Source organism: Solanum lycopersicum, chromosome 4 (genome assembly GCF_036512215.1).
Source record: "Solanum lycopersicum chromosome 4, SLM_r2.1".
Classification (NCBI taxonomy): domain Eukaryota; kingdom Viridiplantae; phylum Streptophyta; class Magnoliopsida; order Solanales; family Solanaceae; genus Solanum; species Solanum lycopersicum.
The window spans coordinates 2072503-2092399 of NC_090803.1; the positions used below are offsets into that span (position 1 = coordinate 2072503).

Below are 19897 nucleotides of genomic sequence, written 5' to 3' on the forward strand. Positions count from 1 at the left end.
CTACTACTTAGTCAAGCCCTTAGCTACTTCTGTATCTTAGAACAACCATTCTCTTGTTTTATAGTCTTCAAATCTATGAAAAGAGGAAGTTAGGAGAGGATTCTAAATAATTCGATCGAGCCGAACAACAAAAAGAGATAATATGTTTCTTAGCTTAGCTTAGCTTGCCATAAACCTACAGGGAACAAGATTCAGATCGAAGACATTCCTTTCTTTCTTTTATACCTCTCTCTTCTTAGTTGCTCTTCTTTCTAGGGATCTAATGACCGTAGACAGCTGACCCGGTAAATCATCTAACTTTGTGTAGCTGAAGGTTGCCAAATCGTATTGTTAATTTCAATCTCGACTCCAGGAAATTTAAGAAGAAAAAAACTAATGAATAGATAAATCTTAGAATATAAAATAGATATTGTTCCATGCTTCAATAGAAGAACATACATTACATCAATGCAAATAAAGAGTCTTAAAACGAGTTGAAATTGAAAATAAAATCGGGCTCGAATTTCAAATGAAGATTCTTTTAAAATGGATTAAGACTTGAATCAATTGAAATTGAATCCAATAAAATTATCTTGATCCCAACCCATAAAATTTTAAACTAGTTGACCGAATTACCTATATTTGAGCTCATTTTGACACCCTTAGGTATGACCATAAAATAAATAGTACTAATTATTTCTCGAATAACTTTTTAAACACCAAACACCAACATGAATTATAGTGCAAATATGAGACGGTTCTATTCTGGATAAAACGTTTCGAATTCAAACTCCGTGAATAAAGAAAATCATATCGGGAGTTCCTCTCCAGAATGAACATTATAATGTACGATTCAAATTTAACTGAGACTTTAATGTGAACTTTAAACACCGTATTGGAGAAATAAAACACCAAGAAAAAATCAAAAACAGCTAGTATTTGAGAATCGTCATTGTTGGGCTCGTGCATATCATCAATAGTTAATAATGTCTGCCATTTCACTATTATTAAATCATTTATTGATCTATCATAATCCTAACTAAAAAAACAAAAAGTATTTCATCAACATCTACTTCCATTAAAAAAAAATTGAAAATGATTTCTCCAACTAATTGCCTCAATTATCGTTTTATTTTATGCAAAATAACATTGTTAAGTCAATTATATATTTTTTTTATAGTAATAAATTGAAGTGTCATTCTCTTGTTTATTTAGGGTAGTTAGCCCATATCTTGATATGTCGGAGCCATCTAGATATAATATTATCTTTGGAAGAAAAAAAATTATTTAGATAATTTTCCCTCTTTTTTTTATTATTTTATTGTTTAATAGTATTTAAAAAATAACATTATAAAGATCTTCTTTTTGAAATTCGAAGTCAAGATCTTGAGATTAAGGATAAGAGAATTGATCTTATCAACCACACTATATTTCTCGATACTGATAAACATGATATTAAGATATTAAACTAATAAAAAACGAAGGCGAATTCAATATTTGAATTTAATGTATAAATTTTTTTAATCTTTGATGTTCTTATTAGAATTAATGAGTTTATTGAACTCTCAATATCATGGTTTTGGAATATAACAACTTTTTTTGGAATATACTATTTTTCTTAAACGTAGGAGTGATATAATTTTTCCCCATATTTATTTATGTTATACATAAACACTAGGTTCAATTATTTTATTTTTCCATAAATGTGTTATGTTGTTAGGTCAACCATAAATATAATATCTGCCAAAAAGTGGTTAAACCATACTGAAGTATTTAATATGTAGGGAATGGCACCTCCGTTTTGTCAATCATCATTCAGGGACGAAGCTAGAAATCAAAATATTATTTTATTAAATTTGATAGTGTTAATTAATTTTTTTATTAATATCGACAAATTTTTTAAAAAATATTAAGTTATATTACACCTAATGTTTAAAAATTATAAAATTCAAATTTTAACCTTTGAATTCGATTTTTTTATATCATATTTATCATCGTTTAAATATACTATGATCCACATTGACTCAGCACACTTCACAAAAATTTCCCTTTAGGTTATAGTTCCATATTTAGGCCAAAAATATAAGTACGATATTAATTAGTGTTGCGCCTTATGAAATATTTTATTTTTTTCGAAAGAAAAATATGAACTTAAATGTGTATTAGTTCTTTATCGTCTTGACATGTCCTTATCAATCTATCCTCCAATCATATATATCACATATAAGAAAAAATAATGTAACCAAAGTATCCACCTAAAAAAGGCAATAAATATGCAATATTAACATCGAATGTTAAAAATATTTATTTTATTTATTTTTATCTCCTTCGTAAGAGCTCACACTCTTTCTGTTTCACTATGATGACTCGAACTCACAATCTTCAAAATTGAAAGCGAGGAATACTCACTTCTATTCGAGCAATTCTCTCTTATTACTATTACAATTAATTAATTATGATTATTTTTTAGTAATAATCAATTAAATCCTCGCGTGTACCACTCCTGAAAGTTCAAAGGTGCATAGTAGGGTAACAACAACAAATCAAGTGAAATTCAACAGACTCTAAAGAGTTTGAAAGAATGTACGTAAATATTATCACGATTAAAAATGATTTATTTTTGAAAGTTATATATATATATATATATATATATATATGGCAAAGTTTAATATTGTTTCTCCATAGATTGAAGTTCTAAAAGAAATTGAATGAATTTTTTAATTTCATTTACCAACTCCAACTAGTGTTAGAATAAATAATGTAAATCAATTATTGTGGTGGACAACTTATGTATGTGAATCATGTGGGATGATATTTTACAAATATGTCCACCGGCCACCACATGATATAGTACGAACCGTTGAATTAATATTAGATTTAATTTGTTTATTTTATTTTATTTATTTTAAATAATATTTTTATTTATAATAATTTTTTTGATTTAAATTTCTACGTGACATATTTAAATGATAAAAATTAAAAGATATTTTACTATATTTAATGTATTTTAACTTAAGACAATATATTTAATCTGACAGAAAAAACTGAAATGACTAACAACTGTATGCGTCTTATCATATGGGGTTGCTCCTCCAATTGGGCCTTAGGTTGTGAATCGATATTAATCGAACTTTAATATGAACATTAACATATGGATCTGGAGGAATTCAAGAATTTTCTGTTGGAAGTAAAAAAGACGGGAGTAACATTACAAAGCATTATCTATGAACAGAGCTAAATTAAAATTTTAACTTTATGAATTCTGAATTTTATAATAACGATTTTAAGTGTTAATGCTTGAGTTATAAATCCGCATACGAACTATAATTGTATACTTGTTCAAGAAAATACATGATAGAGGACATGTAAGGGGTAAAATTAGCAAATTTATATAGTAGTTTGAATTTTTATATTATATTATAATGTATAGATATGAATTGATTAATTCTACTAGAAGATAAGATTAGTGAATTGCATGCGTTTGAGTGCTATCCTATTTCTTTGCTTATTTTACAAATTAATTATCAATTGGTAATAAAAATATATATAGTTACCAAAAAAATAAAATATTTAATTGGTCACATGATAAGTTTAGATATTCTATAGTTTATTGATAATAATATAACTCAAAGGGCCTAACCAAAAATTTTGTTTGAACCTTCAAGTACTTGAGCTGAGTTTTTACGGTATTTATTTATATAATATAATATTTTTAAATATTCGATATGATATTTTGTTACTTATATAAAAAAATATAAAAATATTAAATATGATATATAAGTATATAATTAAATATACAATTAATGTGTATTATTAAAATGTTGATAAATTAACTAATTAATATTTATAGAGAACTGATTATTTTAGATGCTGAAGTTTTGACTATTCTATTTGATCGAAATATCTTTTCCTGAATGATTAACGAATAAATTAATTTGAAATGAAAACTTTCGTATAAAAAAAAGGAAAGAAAAAAAAAGTGAAATCAAACACTTTTGATTATCATTTTATTATACAACAAAATATTAAAATCAAACTACCCTATTTTAATTGATATATCAATTTTGTGTAGGTAATAAAGTAAGAAAATTTATTTACACTTTATTTTGAATATTCCTATATATAAGGTGTTAATACTTATAGTATAAAATAGAAACATTTCTAAGAAAAATAAAAAATTAAGTTAAAGACGAATAAATTATAATTATAAATTTATTATTTAAAAAAATTAAAATCAAACTTAAAACTACCAAAAGATATTAGATAGTACTTAATTATTTAATATTTTAAAAATTAAAAATATTTAAAATCAATATTTTTTAATACGTATCATGCTCACTCTATGCACGTAAAGCATCTTCCTAGTAATCACCATAATTAATATCCATTATTGCTCTCGAAAACATGTCCCAATTTTTCGAATCCATAAAGAAGAAAAGCAAAAATAATATATATATATATATATATATATATATATATATATATATATATATATATAATCGATTATCTTTTGTTCATTTAAAAAAAAAATTATTGTCTATATTAATTATTTCCTTTTTTAAAATTTATATATCATAATTAATATCCATTATTGCTCTCGAAAACATGCCCCATTGTGAAATAATTTAAATCCACAAAGAAGAAAAACAAAAATATTCGTTTTTTATTGGTCATTCTGACGTATTTCTATATATATTTAATCATTTATTTTTATCCAATATTTTAAAAATAAAATTTCTCTTCTATAGAAAAATTGATTTTGTTTTCTATATTAATATATTATTTACTTTATTTTTATTTATATATCATCGTTATTAAAAATAATTACAATTACCATTATTGCTCTCGAAAACAAGTCTTATTGGTGTTCATTTTAATTTATTTATTCAATATTTAAACAATATATTATATTGTCTATATTAATTATTCTCTTAGTTTTTATTTATATATCAATTCTTAGATGTATCTTGCATATAAGAGTCCCTTTTTGTTTCCTAATAATAGATTTACATAATTAATATGTGTAATTCTTCATATTTAATTGTATAAATTATGTTTTGGTTTTTATTATCAAAATTACTCATACAAACGAAAAATTATAGTAATATTTTTTAATTATTCCAACATAACCTTATATATGCCAAAAACTATTTCTTACTTCATAAATAAAGACTTACTTTTTCTATTAGTAATAAAAATTCATAATTTTAATTAAAAAAGGTCAAAGTATCATAATATTAAAAAATTTAAAATAGATTTAGGTTGCTAATTTAGAGAGTAAGGTATCAAAAATTATTAATTCAGACTAAAGAAGAAACGCCAACTTTTTAAAGATATTTCGATGTATTTTATTTTAAAATCCCAAAATTTATTTTTTTATTTATATTTTGTTAAACTTTTGTATCAAGTTATCAATAATCTTTTAAAATAATTATTTTAATTACGATTTGACAATAACAAATCAATTGGTCAAATAGCAATCACTAGACAGCTAGATTATAAAAATAAAATAAAATAAAATAGGGCAATGACCTACTATATGGGGTCAATCCCAATAAAAACTGAAAAACATGATCCATTTTATTAGCTCTAAATAGATACTCTTTTTATTTTCATTTTTGGAAAGTAAAATATAATTTTCCCTCGGTTTATATTTATTTGTCTTTTATTTTTAAAATAAAATTTTATTTTACTTATCACTCTTTTATATTAAGAAAAAATAATTTTTTTTTTAAAAAAAACACAATATGTCAATAATTATTTTCTTAAGAGTAAATCAAATCAAACAGTCACGGATAAAAATGAAGTAGGAAGTGTTTTTGTTAACTTATTCTTAATATAAATATATTTAAATAAAGTGTATGACTTAGTAATTTTTTATTAAATAAAATCTTCTTTATTTAAATGAATATCAAATTAAAAACCATCATTGATATCTTTTTCGTTATGTAAAATATTATTTATTGCAAAACAAAATAAAAATATAAAAATAACATTTGTTATAAAATAGAGGAGAAATATATAAAAGTAATTGCTTCCAAGTCAGGATAGATATAGCTGTTTTTGTATCGACGACTATATATATTATACATTATAAATATATAGAGAAAAACAAATGCATAAAATAAGGAAATTATATTTAAAAAAATAATAATATATAACGCAACTTTGTATCTTTGGGTTTTCATTATTTTTTGTAAGATTTTTTTTCTAATATATTTTTTTCAAATCAATTTTGATATATTTTATTTGAGTCAGATGCGTATTAAGGATTTTGATAAGATGATGGATATATAAAAAATTGATTTATGATATAGATTAGATTGGCTTGATATTTAGATTTTTATTACCGAAAATCATTAAATTTTAATATATATATATACACACACACCAATTATCACTCAGAGAAGTGTTATCTAATTTTACAAGGAAAAATAAAACAAGATAAATAAAATTAAAAAATTGTTACCTCGCAGAAAGAGGTGCATCCAGGCATAATCGCATTATGTGATACTTCAAGTGAGGGGTTCACACATCTATATTTCAATATTTTTTAAAAAATGTAACACTACTATATATTACTATATATGATCTCGGAAAATCCCCGTGACCCCTCTTAGATACGCCTCTGATCTGAATCGAGCGTGTATTATTTATTTTTAAAAGATAAATCAGGGAAATGGAGAAGGACATTTCGGAGTGGAAAATTGAACACTTACAAAAAAGTTTAGATAATCAACTACCGTTAAGATTTTCAATTATTGTTATATTTATATTCTAAGAAGAAATATATATATATATATATATATATATATATATAATATTTTTTTTATGGTGTAAACATATTGCCCAACTATAAAAGGACATAGAGATTCATGTTAATAATGAACCACACACACATCATCTTTGTAAGATAATATTTGAGAGAGAGAGAGTGAAGAAGATGAGTCTTGAAGGGAAGTTGGTTTCAGAGATAAATATAAAGTGTGATGGAGATGTATTTCATGAGATTTTTAGGCATAGACCACATCACATTTCAACTATGAGTTCTGATAAAGTACAAAATGTGGATATTCATGAAGGTGAATGGGGTACTGTTGGATCTGTCATTTTTTGGAATTTTACCCATGGTAAGCCACCACCACTTTATTATACCACTACAACTTCTTTGTTATATCGACAAAAGGTGGATTCAGATTTTAAAATTCTATAACGATCATGAGTTAACGTAACATAATATTCTTATAACTTAAGTTTGTAATCATTTATTTATAAATACTTTTTAGATTTTTAATATCGAAGATAGCAAATTTTTGAAATTGAATTATATTCGGATAATTTGAATAAAAGTCATTAAAATGAATCTACATGTGTCTTAAGGGCTAGATCTGCCCTTATATTGTTAGCCTCCAATTTAATGGTACTCTATATGGTCTAAAATAAGTATGGTTTAAGGTTTTCAACACATTTATTATAAAAAAAAAATTAATGAGTGGTGATCATAAATAAAGATGCATGGATTTAGAATTTAAGTATATATTCAAATGATTAGCTTTTTAGCCTTCAATGTATTATATTTTTTAAGTTATTATTTTCGATCTATTATATTTATTACAAATTTAGTAAATATTTATACGTAGATTTAAGATCTATATTAAAATACTCGATTCAGATAAATCTGATGCCACAATCGCTGCATCCCCATGTGATCACAAGGATTATTTGAATAAATTAACCTTATTATTCCTCAAAGTACTCTTTTATCTCTCCATGGGCTTTTAGATCGGTGAAAAGGTTGAGTTTACGAAAATAATTACTTTTTTCCATTTTAATATGTTTATGTGGTTTTGATTTGATTCAGAGTTTTAAAAGTGCATAATTTTTTCTAAAATTTCACGGTGTCAAACTAAAAATACGTAAAATATTAATTAAATATCTTTTAATTTTGTAATTTTAAATATGTCATGTGAAAAATTAAAATCAAAGAAATAAAAGAAAACATCATTTTAAAAACAAACTAAATAAAGAGAACACAAATAAATTAAAATGGAGGTAACAATGTTTTCTTGATTTAGAGACACTTAATTTGAACTATATTGATTTTGGATAAAACAATACTTAATTCAATTAAATAGAGCATTTTTTACACATCAAAGATTTGTGTAAATTATAATTCATAATTTAAAGAGTCAATAAGTATATAATTTGTTATATACACTATTTAAAAATTGCTAACTAAAGCTTTTGTGTATATAGATGGGAAAGAAAAGGTTGCAAAGGAAATAATTGAAGAAATAGATGAAGAAAAGAAGCTTGTTAAATTCAAGGTGATTGGAGGAGATATATTGGATTATTACAAATCATTTTACCTCACTGTTCATGTTGAAACAAAGGGTGAAGACAATTTAGTTACTTGGATTTTGGAATATGAGAAGTTAAATGAAGACATTGAAGATCCTCACACATTGATGAAATTTTGTCTTGATGTTACAAAAGATATTGAAACTCATCACCTAACAGGAAAGTTAGTTTCTGAGATAAATATCAAGTCAGATGGAGATGTGTTTCATGAGATATTTAGGTATAGACCACATCATATTTCTAGTATGTCACCAAGTTATATACAAAATGTGGATATTCATGAAGGTGAATGGGGCACTGTTGGTTCTGTTATCTTTTGGAACTTCACTCATGGTAAGCCTATATCCTAGCTATTACTCTTTATTCTTTGTCATTTGATGTTTGATATATACTTACTGACTCAGTTGACCTAGATTCGTGATGCATATGGTGTCCATTAAAGAGAAAATGTTTCTGTTTCCTCCGTTTCATGAAGTTTTGAGTTCGAAATCCATGATATGCATTTTAAGTTTATCGTACTATATCCTAGCTACTCTTTATTCTGTGTCATTCGATGTTTGATATATACTTACTGACTCAGTTGATCTAGATTCGTGATGCGTATGGTCCATTAAAGAGAAAATGTTTCTGTTTCCTTCGTTTCATGAAGTTTTGAGTTCGAAATCCATGATATGCATTTTAAGTTTATCATACTATATCCTAGCTACTCTTTATTCTGTGTCATTCGATGTTTGATATGTACTTACTCACTCAGTTGATCTAGATTTGTGATGTGTATGGTCCATCAAAGAGAAAATGTTTCTGTTTCCTCCGTTTTATGAAGTTTTGAGTTCGAAATCTATGATATGTATTTTAAGTTTATCGTACTATTTTTTTTTTGTTTCAATTTATGTGAAATCGTTTAGCTGGATATAAAATTTAGGAAAGAAACATACAACTTTTTGAGTTTGTGATTTGCGATAAGTTTTATATATCATGATAAACTAAAAAAATTGAAAGTTAAATTGTTTCTAAAAATATACTATTCAATAATTGGAGATATGGAAGTAAAATTTTTATAAGCTAATTGTTCCAATACTCAGTACATGCTTTTGTCTTAATTAAACAATAGGTCATAATCTAATCTTATGAAAGCTTAGACATGTCAAAATTTATAATCACATATATAAAAATAAATAATTTTTTTGGATTTGATTGGTTAAATATATATATATATATATATAAACCTGATAATTAAATGAAGAGTAAAACTTTGGTTGGTTTGATTAGGTAACTAAATAATAAACAAATAAAAAGTGCTGATTTTGGATTGGACATAATTGATTGCCACAGCTGGTTAGATATAGACATGATAACAAAATAATAAACAAATAAAAAGAGATTTTGTCAGACAAATAGCGTTTATTCATACAATTTGTTATTATTTGATAAATTTTTAACGAATAATTAAATTTTTAAATACTAATTTTTTCTACTATTTGAATCAGATCTCATTATTTGGGATCTTTGAAAATTGAAATTTTACATCAAATTTTTATCTTTTACAAACACACCCTCTATAGTAATTGTTTGCGTTGTATTACATAATTTTTTTACGTGAACACCAAAGTAGTGATGATATATTCTTTAATAAATATGAAAGCAAAGATATGGTTGTTGATGAAAATGATGAACAATCCGCTCAAGGTAACAAAGTAATCTGTTTTGCCTACTTCATGATGTATGGATTGATGCTTGTCGCACTCACTCCAAACTACCACATTACTCTAGTGTCATAGGCACTATTTGTTATTTGTTGCAACGAAGATCCAATTGACTTGTAATACAAACTTTGTGGTTAGTTCTGATAGTTTTTAAAAACTCATGAATATTAATCATATTTTTTTTCCAAAAAAGTAAAATATATTTCCCAAGTACTATAACCAAACAAATAGTCAAATTTCACCCAAATTTTTACTTAAATAATATTTGCCAAGACTATCTGGAAATCTATAGTCAAATGCTAGCTAAATTGTGACAGGTTATTTAACTTAAATTGACATGTTCGATCCATTAATCCCATCAATACTCTCATATGTTTATTCATTTGAACCATTTTAACTCGTTCAGATTCAATTCAAATACTCTCATTTGATAAAGGGAATTAGTAATACTAAATTCTTACTATATATCTTTGTTTGTAGATGGGAAAGAGAAGGTGGCAAAGGAAGTAATTGAAGAAATAGATGAAGAAAAGAAGTTGGTTAAATTTAAAGTGATTGGAGGAGATATATTGGAGGCTTATAATTCATTTTATCTCACTGTTCATGTTGAAACAAAAGGTGAAGATAACTTAGTCACTTGGATCTTGGAATATGAAAAGAAGAATTGTAATGTGCCAGATCCACACACTTTAATGGAATTCTGCCTCAATGTCACAAAAGATATTGAGACTCATCATCTCAATTGATACATAAATATCACTATGTTCATACATAAATGTTGCTCGAACTTTTAAAAAATATATCGATAATTATAATATTATCCTATGTATTGACGATATTTCTAAAGAGTATGAGCAATATGGGGGTGAATGCTTGGAACTAAGATGTGGTGTCTCAAGTCTTTTAATAATGTGTGGTGTTATTAATGAGTGTGCTTTGAAATGTAAACTATATGTATCAAGAATAAAATAAAATAGGGCAAAATGAGTGACTATGTAATTTCTAATATATAATATTTTGTTTGAGATTGAAAAATAGCTTGTATTTTTTAATATTGCTATTGTATTTTTTTTCTATAGTTGATTTTTATATACTTTAGTTGAGCGATAGTTGATTACAAATAATATTTATTTTCGGTTAGGATAAGAGTAAAATTTATGAATATATCATATATCTTGACTCCACTTATGAGATTACATTAGATATATTATTTACATTAGAATTTCAATTAATCTGAATTCACATTGCGTATAATCCATTAATAAAAAAGAAAATGTTTCTTACAATTAAGACTTCCCTTATTTACTTATTCAGATTTTAATATTTATCATTTCTGATTAAAAACGAAAAAATCTTATCAACTTGCCACGTCCCTCGAATAAATAATATTTTTCTAAAAAATTTGAGAGATTGGTTTTTGGGAATTGTGTTTTTTTACTTTGTTTCTGGAAAGTAATAAGCAAATATTTCTCAACCATATTTTATATACAATGTCAGTTATATACATTATATATAGCATTATATTTTATATATATTATATGCTTACATAGTACGAGCCATTTTATACTAATGGACTTTAAACCAGGGAGAAAAGAAAAATAAAAATACAGAGAAATTTTTAAGAAATTATTAAAATTTCACGTGGTTCTTAAATATCCATTATCATAATTCAAGATTTTTGTGTTCAAGTAAAGCTCTTTAAATCGTAATGTTTATTTCATAGGCTTGATCTTTCGTAAATAGAGTCAGAATAAAATGTCTATAATAAAAAGATTTGATACACTTTTATTGAGTATTATTACTTTCTCTTCAACCATAATACTATTAGTTGATTAGATAATCGAACACAATGATTTTAATTTATTACAACAAAAAATAGTAAAAATAATATGGCCATTATATTACATATAGCATGTGGCAAATACCAAACTAGTGTTTTACACATTTATCAATTAGAATGACCTAATACAAGGCTCATCCCATAACACTTGTACATTATTATAAAATTTACTAATAATATTATAGCTTATGCAATATAGAATGCATCCTCAGATAATATTTTAGGAATCACCTCAATTTGCAATTTTACTTCACCACACTCCACATTTTGCAACTTAAGTGTCATGTCTTGGATCAATTTGCCATTTTCCCATATGATGCAACTCTCCTTAGCTAAGCAATTGTCACTATTTGGATGAACTTTGTCAACTTTGACACCATTTGGAAGGTCTTGATGATAACTCATTTCCAATGCTTTGAGATATGGTTTGATGTCTATCTTTGCTTCACCTATTTTGTCATCTTTACTAAATGTATCTTTGTCATACACAGTCTGAAAATATCATAATCATCATATTAAATAATGTTGAATGCCTTGAATCGGACCCGCTACAAACAGAAAGGACGGGGGTCTCGCTGCCCGGTCAGCGAGTCGGGGGGTCCAGGGGGGCGACGCGCCCCCTGGCCTGGGGGTCCGGGGGGGCGGAGACGCCCCCGGGCCGACGGTATACAATGTTGTTGTATTGGGCCCTTAATTTTCTGTTGATTCTGTATGTTGGGCCCAAGCCTGTTAGGGCGTAGCTTAGCACTATATATAGACGCTATGGGAAACCCTATTCTGTAATTCTGTTTTTGCCTCTCCATAATAAAACTGCTCCCTCTCTTCCCGTGGACGTAGCCAATTTGTTGGTGAACCACGTAAATCTGTTGTCTTATTTTTCGCGTTTATATTTTCTCGTATTATCTCAAATTCCGCACAACAAATTGGTATCAGAGCCTCTCGGTTAATCGGTGTTCTTGGAGAATTCGAGATGTCTGCTTTGAACGTGAAAATCGACAAATTCACAGGGAGGAACAGTTTCAGTTTATGGCAGATCAAGATGCGGGCCTTGTTGAAACAGCAAGGCTTCTGGGCGCCGTTGTCGAAAGACAAGAACGCCGTCGTTACTCCTGAGATGGCGATTCTGGAGGAAAAGGCGCACTCGACGATCATGCTGTGTCTCGCGGATGACGTCATCACGGAGGTCTCGGATGAAGAGACTGCTGCTGGTCTGTGGTTGAAGCTGGAGAGTTTGTACATGACAAAATCTCTAACCAACAAGCTGCTTCTGAAACAACGTCTATTCGGTTTACGAATGGCTGAAGGTACACAACTCAGGGAACACTTAGAGCAATTGAATACTTTGTTATTAGAATTGCGTAATATCGATGTGAAGATCGAGGATGAAGATGCTGCCCTGATTCTGTTAGTATCTCTCCCAATGTCGTTTGAGAATTTTGTTCAATCGTTCATTGTTGGGAAAGATACTGTGTCACTGGAAGAAGTCAGATCAGCCCTTCATAGCAGGGAATTACGGCATAAGGCTAACGGCACAAGTACGGACATACAGCCTTCCGGTCTGTTCACCAGTAGCAGAAAGGGAAGGAAAAACGGCGGAAAGAAAAATAAGCCGATGTCGAAGGGTGCAAAGCCGGATGATGTTTGTAATTACTGCAAGGAGAAGGGACATTGGAAATTTGATTGTCCGAAGAAGAAGAAGCAATCGGAAAAACAATCAGTGTCTGCTGCTGTTGCTGAAGAAGACACCAATTCTGAAGAAGATATTGCCCTAGTTGCGGATGAGCACACTCATCATTCAGATGTGTGGGTTCTTGATTCTGGGGCATCCTATCACATCTGTCCTAGGAGAGAGTGGTTCACGACTTATGAGCAGGTAGACGGAGGCAGCATCTCGATGGCCAACAGTTCTGTCTGCAAGGTGGTTGGGACAGGCTCGATCAAGATAAGGACACATGACGGTAGCTTCTGCACATTGAACGAGGTCAGGCACGTTCCATTGATGACGAAAAATCTGATATCTCTCAGTCTTTTGGACAGCAAGGGATTCAGCTGGTCGGGAAAAGATGGAGTCTTGCGGGTCTGGAAGGGTTCAAATTTGATTCTGAAAGGTGTCATGCGTGGTACTTTGTATTTTCTACAAGGTTCCACGGTTACAGGTTCAGCCCATGTTGCATCGTCAGAATTTCACCAGAAGGATATGACTAAGTTATGGCACATAAGACTTGGTCATATGGGTGAAAGAGGGATGCAAATTCTGTCAAAGGAGGATTTACTTGCTGGTCATAAGGTTAAGAGCCTAGAGTTTTGTGAACATTGTGTTTTTGGAAAACTACATCGCAACAAGTTTCCAAAGGCCATTCATAGAACAAAAGGCACACTTGATTATATCCATTCTGATTGCTGGGGTCCATGCCGTGTTGAGTCTTTGGGAGGCTGCAGATTTTTTGTGTCCATTATTGATGACTACTCAAGGATGACTTGGGTGTACATGATGAAGCATAAAAGTGAAGCCTTCCAGAAGTTCAAGGAGTGGAAAATTTTGATGGAAAATCAAACAGGGAAGAAGATCAAGAGGTTGCGAACTGATAATGGGCTGGAATTCTGTTGGTCTGAATTTGATCAATTCTGTAAGGATGAAGGGATTGCTCGACATCGCACAGTCAGAAATACACCACAGCAGAACGGTGTAGCTGAGCGGATGAATCAAACACTTCTGGAGAGAGCAAGGTGCATGCTCTCTAATGCTGGGCTAGATAGAAGATTCTGGGCAGAAGCGGTTAGTACAGCTTGCTACTTGATTAACCGCGGACCACATACAGGTATACAGTGCAAGACACCTATGGAGATGTGGTCTGGAAAAGCTGCTGATTATTCAAATCTGAAAGCTTTTGGTTGTACGGCTTACTATCACGTCAGTGAAGGTAAGTTAGAACCAAGAGCTAAAAAGGGAGTATTTGTGGGCTACGGAGATGGAGTGAAAGGTTTCAGAATCTGGTCTCCAGCAGAAAAGAGGGTTATTATGAGCAGGAACGTTGTCTTTGATGAAAGTCCTCTGCTTAGAACCATTGTGAAGCCTACAACTACGTCAGAAACTGGGAGTCTTGACAAACAGGTGGAGTTTCAAGTCATTCAGAACGAGAGCGATTTAAAGGAACCTGAAGAGGAGGATCAAGAGCCACAGACTGAAACTGATATTCCAGAATCTATGCCATCAGATATCCATCAGAGTATAGCTCAAGATCGGCCAAGGAGGGTTGGAGTTCGGCCACCTACGAGGTATGGTTTTGAGGACATGGTGGGTTATGCACTGCAGGTTGCTGAAGAGGTAGATACATCTGAGCCGTCTACTTACAAAGAAGCCATTTTAAGTTCTGATTCTGAAAAATGGTTTGCCGCTATGGGAGATGAGATGGAGTCCCTACACAAGAATCAGACATGGGATCTGGTCATACAGCCTTCGGGGAGAAAGATTATTACTTGCAAATGGGTTTTCAAGAAGAAGGAAGGGATATCACCAGCAGAAGGAGTCAAGTATAAAGCCAGGGTTGTTGCCAGAGGTTTCAACCAAAGAGAGGGAGTGGACTATAATGAGATCTTCTCACCAGTGGTCAGACATACTTCCATCCGAGTGTTACTAGCGATAGTTGCACATCAGAATCTGGAGCTTGAACAACTTGATGTGAAGACAGCGTTTCTACATGGAGAGTTGGAGGAAGAGATATACATGACTCAGCCGGATGGTTTCCAAGTTCCAGGGAAGGAAAATCACGTCTGCAAGTTGAAGAAGTCCTTATATGGACTTAAGCAGTCTCCAAGGCAGTGGTATAAAAGGTTTGACAGCTATATGGTGAAGTTGGGCTATACTCGGAGCTCATATGATTGTTGTGTCTACTACAATAGGCTCAATGATGATTCATTCATCTATCTGGTGCTTTATGTAGATGATATGTTGATAGCTGCAAAGAAGAAGTATGACATTCAGAAGCTGAAGGGTTTACTTAGTGCTGAGTTTGAGATGAAGGATCTGGGAGCCGCTCGGAAGATTTTAGGGATGGAGATCATTAGAGACAGAGAGAGAAGGAAACTTTTCTTGTCACAGAGAAGCTACATTCAGAAGGTCTTGGCGAGGTTTGGCATGTCTTCATCTAAGCCCATTGATACCCCCAGTGTTGCCAATATCCATCTCACTGCCATGTTCGCTCCACAGTCAGAAGAAGAGAAGGAGTATATGTCACGAGTCCCTTATGCCAGTGCCGTAGGAAGTTTGATGTATGCTATGGTCTGTACAAGGCCAGATTTAGCACATGCAGTCAGTGTAGTGAGCAGATTCATGGGACAACCAGGGAGAGAACATTGGCAGGCTGTGAAGAGAATTTTCCGGTACCTTAGAGGTACATCTGACGTTGGTCTCATTTATGGAGGTGATACTCAGTGCTTGGTTACTGGCTATTCTGATTCAGACTATGCTGGAGATGTTGACACAAGAAGATCGATGACTGGCTATGTGTTTACCCTTGGAGGATCTGTCGTCAGTTGGAAGGCAACTTTGCAACCTACAGTGACTTTGTCTACTACGGAAGCGGAGTACATGGCCTTGACAGAGGCTGCAAAAGAAGGGATTTGGTTGAAAGGGCTGGTTAGTGATCTTGGTCTGCATCATGATCAGGCTACGGTGTATTGTGACAGTTTGAGCGCAATTTGTCTAGCCAAGGATCAAGTCCATCATGAGAGAACCAAGCATATTGACGTAAGGTATCATTTTCTAAGAAGTGAGAAGAGAATCAAGGTGAAGAAAGTAGGAACTGCTGATAATCCTGCTGATATGTTCACAAAGCCGGTTCCACAGAGCAAGTTTCAACACTGTTTGGACTTGCTCAACATCAGAAGCTGTTAATTGCCCTGCGGGGCAACTCTGAGGAAGAGGGGGAGGCTTGGCACTATCATAGTGCGTCTGAAGAATCTGTTCGGAGAATTCAAGTCAAGGTGGAGATTTGTTGAATGCCTTGAATCGGACCCGCTACAAACAGAAAGGACGGGGGTCTCGCTGCCCGGTCAGCGAGTCGGGGGGTCCAGGGGGGCGACGCGCCCCCTGGCCTGGGGGTCCGGGGGGGCGGAGACGCCCCCGGGCCGACGGTATACAATGTTGTTGTATTGGGCCCTTAATTTTCTGTTGATTCTGTATGTTGGGCCCAAGCCTGTTAGGGCGTAGCTTAGCACTATATATAGACGCTATGGGAAACCCTATTCTGTAATTCTGTTTTTGCCTCTCCATAATAAAACTGCTCCCTCTCTTCCCGTGGACGTAGCCAATTTGTTGGTGAACCACGTAAATCTGTTGTCTTATTTTTCGCGTTTATATTTTCTCGTATTATCTCAAATTCCGCACAACAAATAATTATATATATCGAGAAATATTAGTAGCTCTGTTGGTTGACTAATTGAATTTTATCCTTCATTACAATAAAAAATACATTATTGACGTAATACATATACATCAGCTAACAATTACGGCCTTTAACTTTGAATGTGCACAAGTAGACACATAAAATTGAACAAATATACACACATTAGTCCTACATGTCACCCTGAAAATTTTGTGTCCTACGTGGCGTCTTACTTGTTCAATTTTATACAAAGTTTAATATCTACTTGTGTAGATTCAAAGTTTGAAGACATAATTATCCTTCGAAGCCAAGTTGAGGATCATATTTATGCATTACGCCAAAGACATATAGTGAAAAATACATTTTCTCTATATTTAACATAAAAATATTTAGCTACAATAAGCTTAATTAGTTTCATTGAAGAATAATATTAAGAGAGAGTACTCACCAAACCAATTTGAACATTTGGATATTTGAGTGCAAGTGTCAATTCATCATCCCAGACAGGGTTGCAGTTGTTCTTCTTACAACTAGTCTTCACTTTCTATAAGTCAATTACAAAACATCAGTACAAAATAACAGATATTATTTAGATTTTGACATAATGAAACACAAAAAGAAAGTATTTATGATTTTAAGTTTATGAATTTTGGATTTAGAACAAGATAGTATTTTGATAATATACTTCATTCCAATTTTTGTGAATATAGTTGGACACATGTGTCCTGTTAGCGTGGGTTCAATATCTGTTATTCTTTTTTTGTCTTAATTTATGTGATATAAATAGAATTTAGAGAGTCAGTTAAATTTTAATATGATTTTTAAATATTTAAATTGTTAATTATCGTGATTTATAGTACTTTTACATAATTTTAAATAATATATGTTATTCCCCTTTGTCCTAATATATGTATAACATAAAGATTTTTCAAGAGTCAATCAAATATTGTTAATCATTGAGATTTACAATACTTTTTAGGTGATTTTCAAATTAAATAATGTATATTACTTCTTCTGTCCCATTTTATATTGATACCTATAGATTAATTTCAAAACTTAATCGAACTTTTTATATTGTTTTTGAAATGTTTAAGTTTGTCAATTATTATAATTTATATTACTTTTTATATAATTTTTAATTTTATATATATATATATATATATATATATATATATATATATATAAAAGAAACAAATTAAAATGAATTCGAACATGATAGATTTTCATCTCAGGTTAATCAATTTAATGATCGACTTTCTCTTATAATATTATAAATTTTATTAGACAATGAAATGTTAAAAAAAAGATTTTTTTAAAGAACTTATGATAATAAATATTTGTATGTCTATAAATAATTTCATTAAAGTAAGATGCATGGTACTAAGTTACTGAATATAAAAATTATTATATTTGAATGGACTAAAAAAAGGAGCGACACAATTAATTAGACAAAGAGAGTATATAAGTTAACTTTTTAGAAACTTCATTAAACATAAAAACACATAGTCTAAGACCAAATTGTTGGTTTTGTAACAAGTTCTAAGATATAAAATCGAGATTTTTTAAAAAGATAAAAGTTGTAAATAATCAATAATCATAACTAATGATAGTAATATTCTTCATATAAAAATATAAAATCTGAATCAATTATATTATCAAAAAATTTATTTCAGATATGCCTTTGAAAGACGATATATTTGATCACTCAATATGATTAAACTCATAAAAAATATGCATAAAACATGTACCTGATCACCCATGGTAAGAACAACATAAGGATCACTATGAAATATATCCTTGAGTGGTAAATTGATGCCTTTGTGTACCCTAATTTTAACAAGTCCCAACATCATAAAAAAAAAATTGAAAATTTTTCAACTTAATTGGTTTATGTGCCACAACAATATATCAATATGGCCTAAGAAAATGACTTTCATTTATTGATTTATTCTTTTTATCACTTCAGAATAATTCTAGTATTTTATTAGAATTTCAAAAAGAAAAAGGAAAATGAGAATTTATACCATAGGTCAAATTATTCACCTTTAAAAGAATCTCTCACTTTCTACTTTCATTTTTTTTATTAATAGTTTTAGCTGAATTAACCTTTTTTTTAAAATTTATAATCGATCACTACTTTATAACTAAATGAAATTGATATGATTTTTTTGTTATTTAATTATTAAATTTTATTCTTAATTAATTCCTAATGATTTTGTAATAATGTGTTCAAAGAGAATCTAATAACTTTCTAAAGTTATTCTTGAATAATGTCCTTGGCTAGGTTAGCTTTATTCCAAAGTTCACATCTTTTATTAAATGGAAAAAAATGAAATATGCCATTGAATTATCATAAATAAATTATTTATATCGATCATTGTTAAAGAAATAGGTTTATCTATGCTATTGCCTTTAATTAAATATTTAATTAAATTAAAATTAAATATGAACTGATTTAAATAAAACCCGATTCACCAGTAGAATATATAGTATCCAACACGATTCAAGCATTATTCATTACTTAGATATTTAATATAATTATCAATAAATAATACATTTACTGACCTTGTTCCCCAATATACTATCAAATATCACACTGATCACTAGTAATATTAGGTTATTATTATGAA

The 19897-nt window shown here is 29.9% G+C and overlaps 2 protein-coding genes across 2 annotated transcripts; one reads left to right on the forward strand and one right to left on the reverse strand.

Moving 5' to 3' along the window:
• The first annotated feature begins 6675 nt into the window (after window positions 1-6675).
• Window positions 6676-11078, forward strand: LOC104646731 (SRPBCC superfamily protein). Its single transcript, XM_069296410.1, has 3 exons — window positions 6676-7109; window positions 8236-8673; window positions 10524-11078. Exons 1-3 carry the CDS (start codon window positions 6923-6925, stop codon window positions 10787-10789), a joined length of 891 nt encoding a protein of 296 aa, XP_069152511.1. The 5' UTR covers window positions 6676-6922; the 3' UTR covers window positions 10790-11078.
• Window positions 11079-11919: 841 nt separating this feature from the next.
• Window positions 11920-19255, reverse strand: LOC101263994 (protein C2-DOMAIN ABA-RELATED 7-like). The gene is made up of 3 exons (XM_004236967.5): window positions 19016-19255; window positions 17716-17811; window positions 11920-12375 (listed from the first exon to the last, which is right to left on the reverse strand). The coding sequence occupies exons 1-3, from the start codon at window positions 19118-19120 to the stop codon at window positions 12070-12072; spliced, it is 507 nt and encodes a 168-aa protein (XP_004237015.1). The 5' UTR covers window positions 19121-19255; the 3' UTR covers window positions 11920-12069.
• Window positions 19256-19897: the final 642 nt, after the last annotated feature.

Bases quoted from the DNA above. Each gene is read 5' to 3' on its own strand.
- LOC101263994 (XM_004236967.5), bottom strand. From the start codon at position 19,120: ATGATGTTGGGACTTGTTAAAATTAGGGTACACAAAGGCATCAATTTA. The intron at 17,812-19,015 runs GTACATGTTTTA...ATTGACTTATAG, and splicing joins TTCTTACCATGGGTGATCAG to AAAGTGAAGACTAGTTGTAA. The intron at 12,376-17,715 runs GTGAGTACTCTC...TGATATTTTCAG, and splicing joins CAAATGTTCAAATTGGTTTG to ACTGTGTATGACAAAGATAC.
- LOC104646731 (XM_069296410.1), top strand. From the start codon at position 6,923: ATGAGTCTTGAAGGGAAGTTGGTTTCAGAGATAAATATAAAGTGTGAT. The intron at 7,110-8,235 runs GTAAGCCACCAC...TTGTGTATATAG, and splicing joins TTTTTGGAATTTTACCCATG to ATGGGAAAGAAAAGGTTGCA. The intron at 8,674-10,523 runs GTAAGCCTATAT...CTTTGTTTGTAG, and splicing joins CTTTTGGAACTTCACTCATG to ATGGGAAAGAGAAGGTGGCA.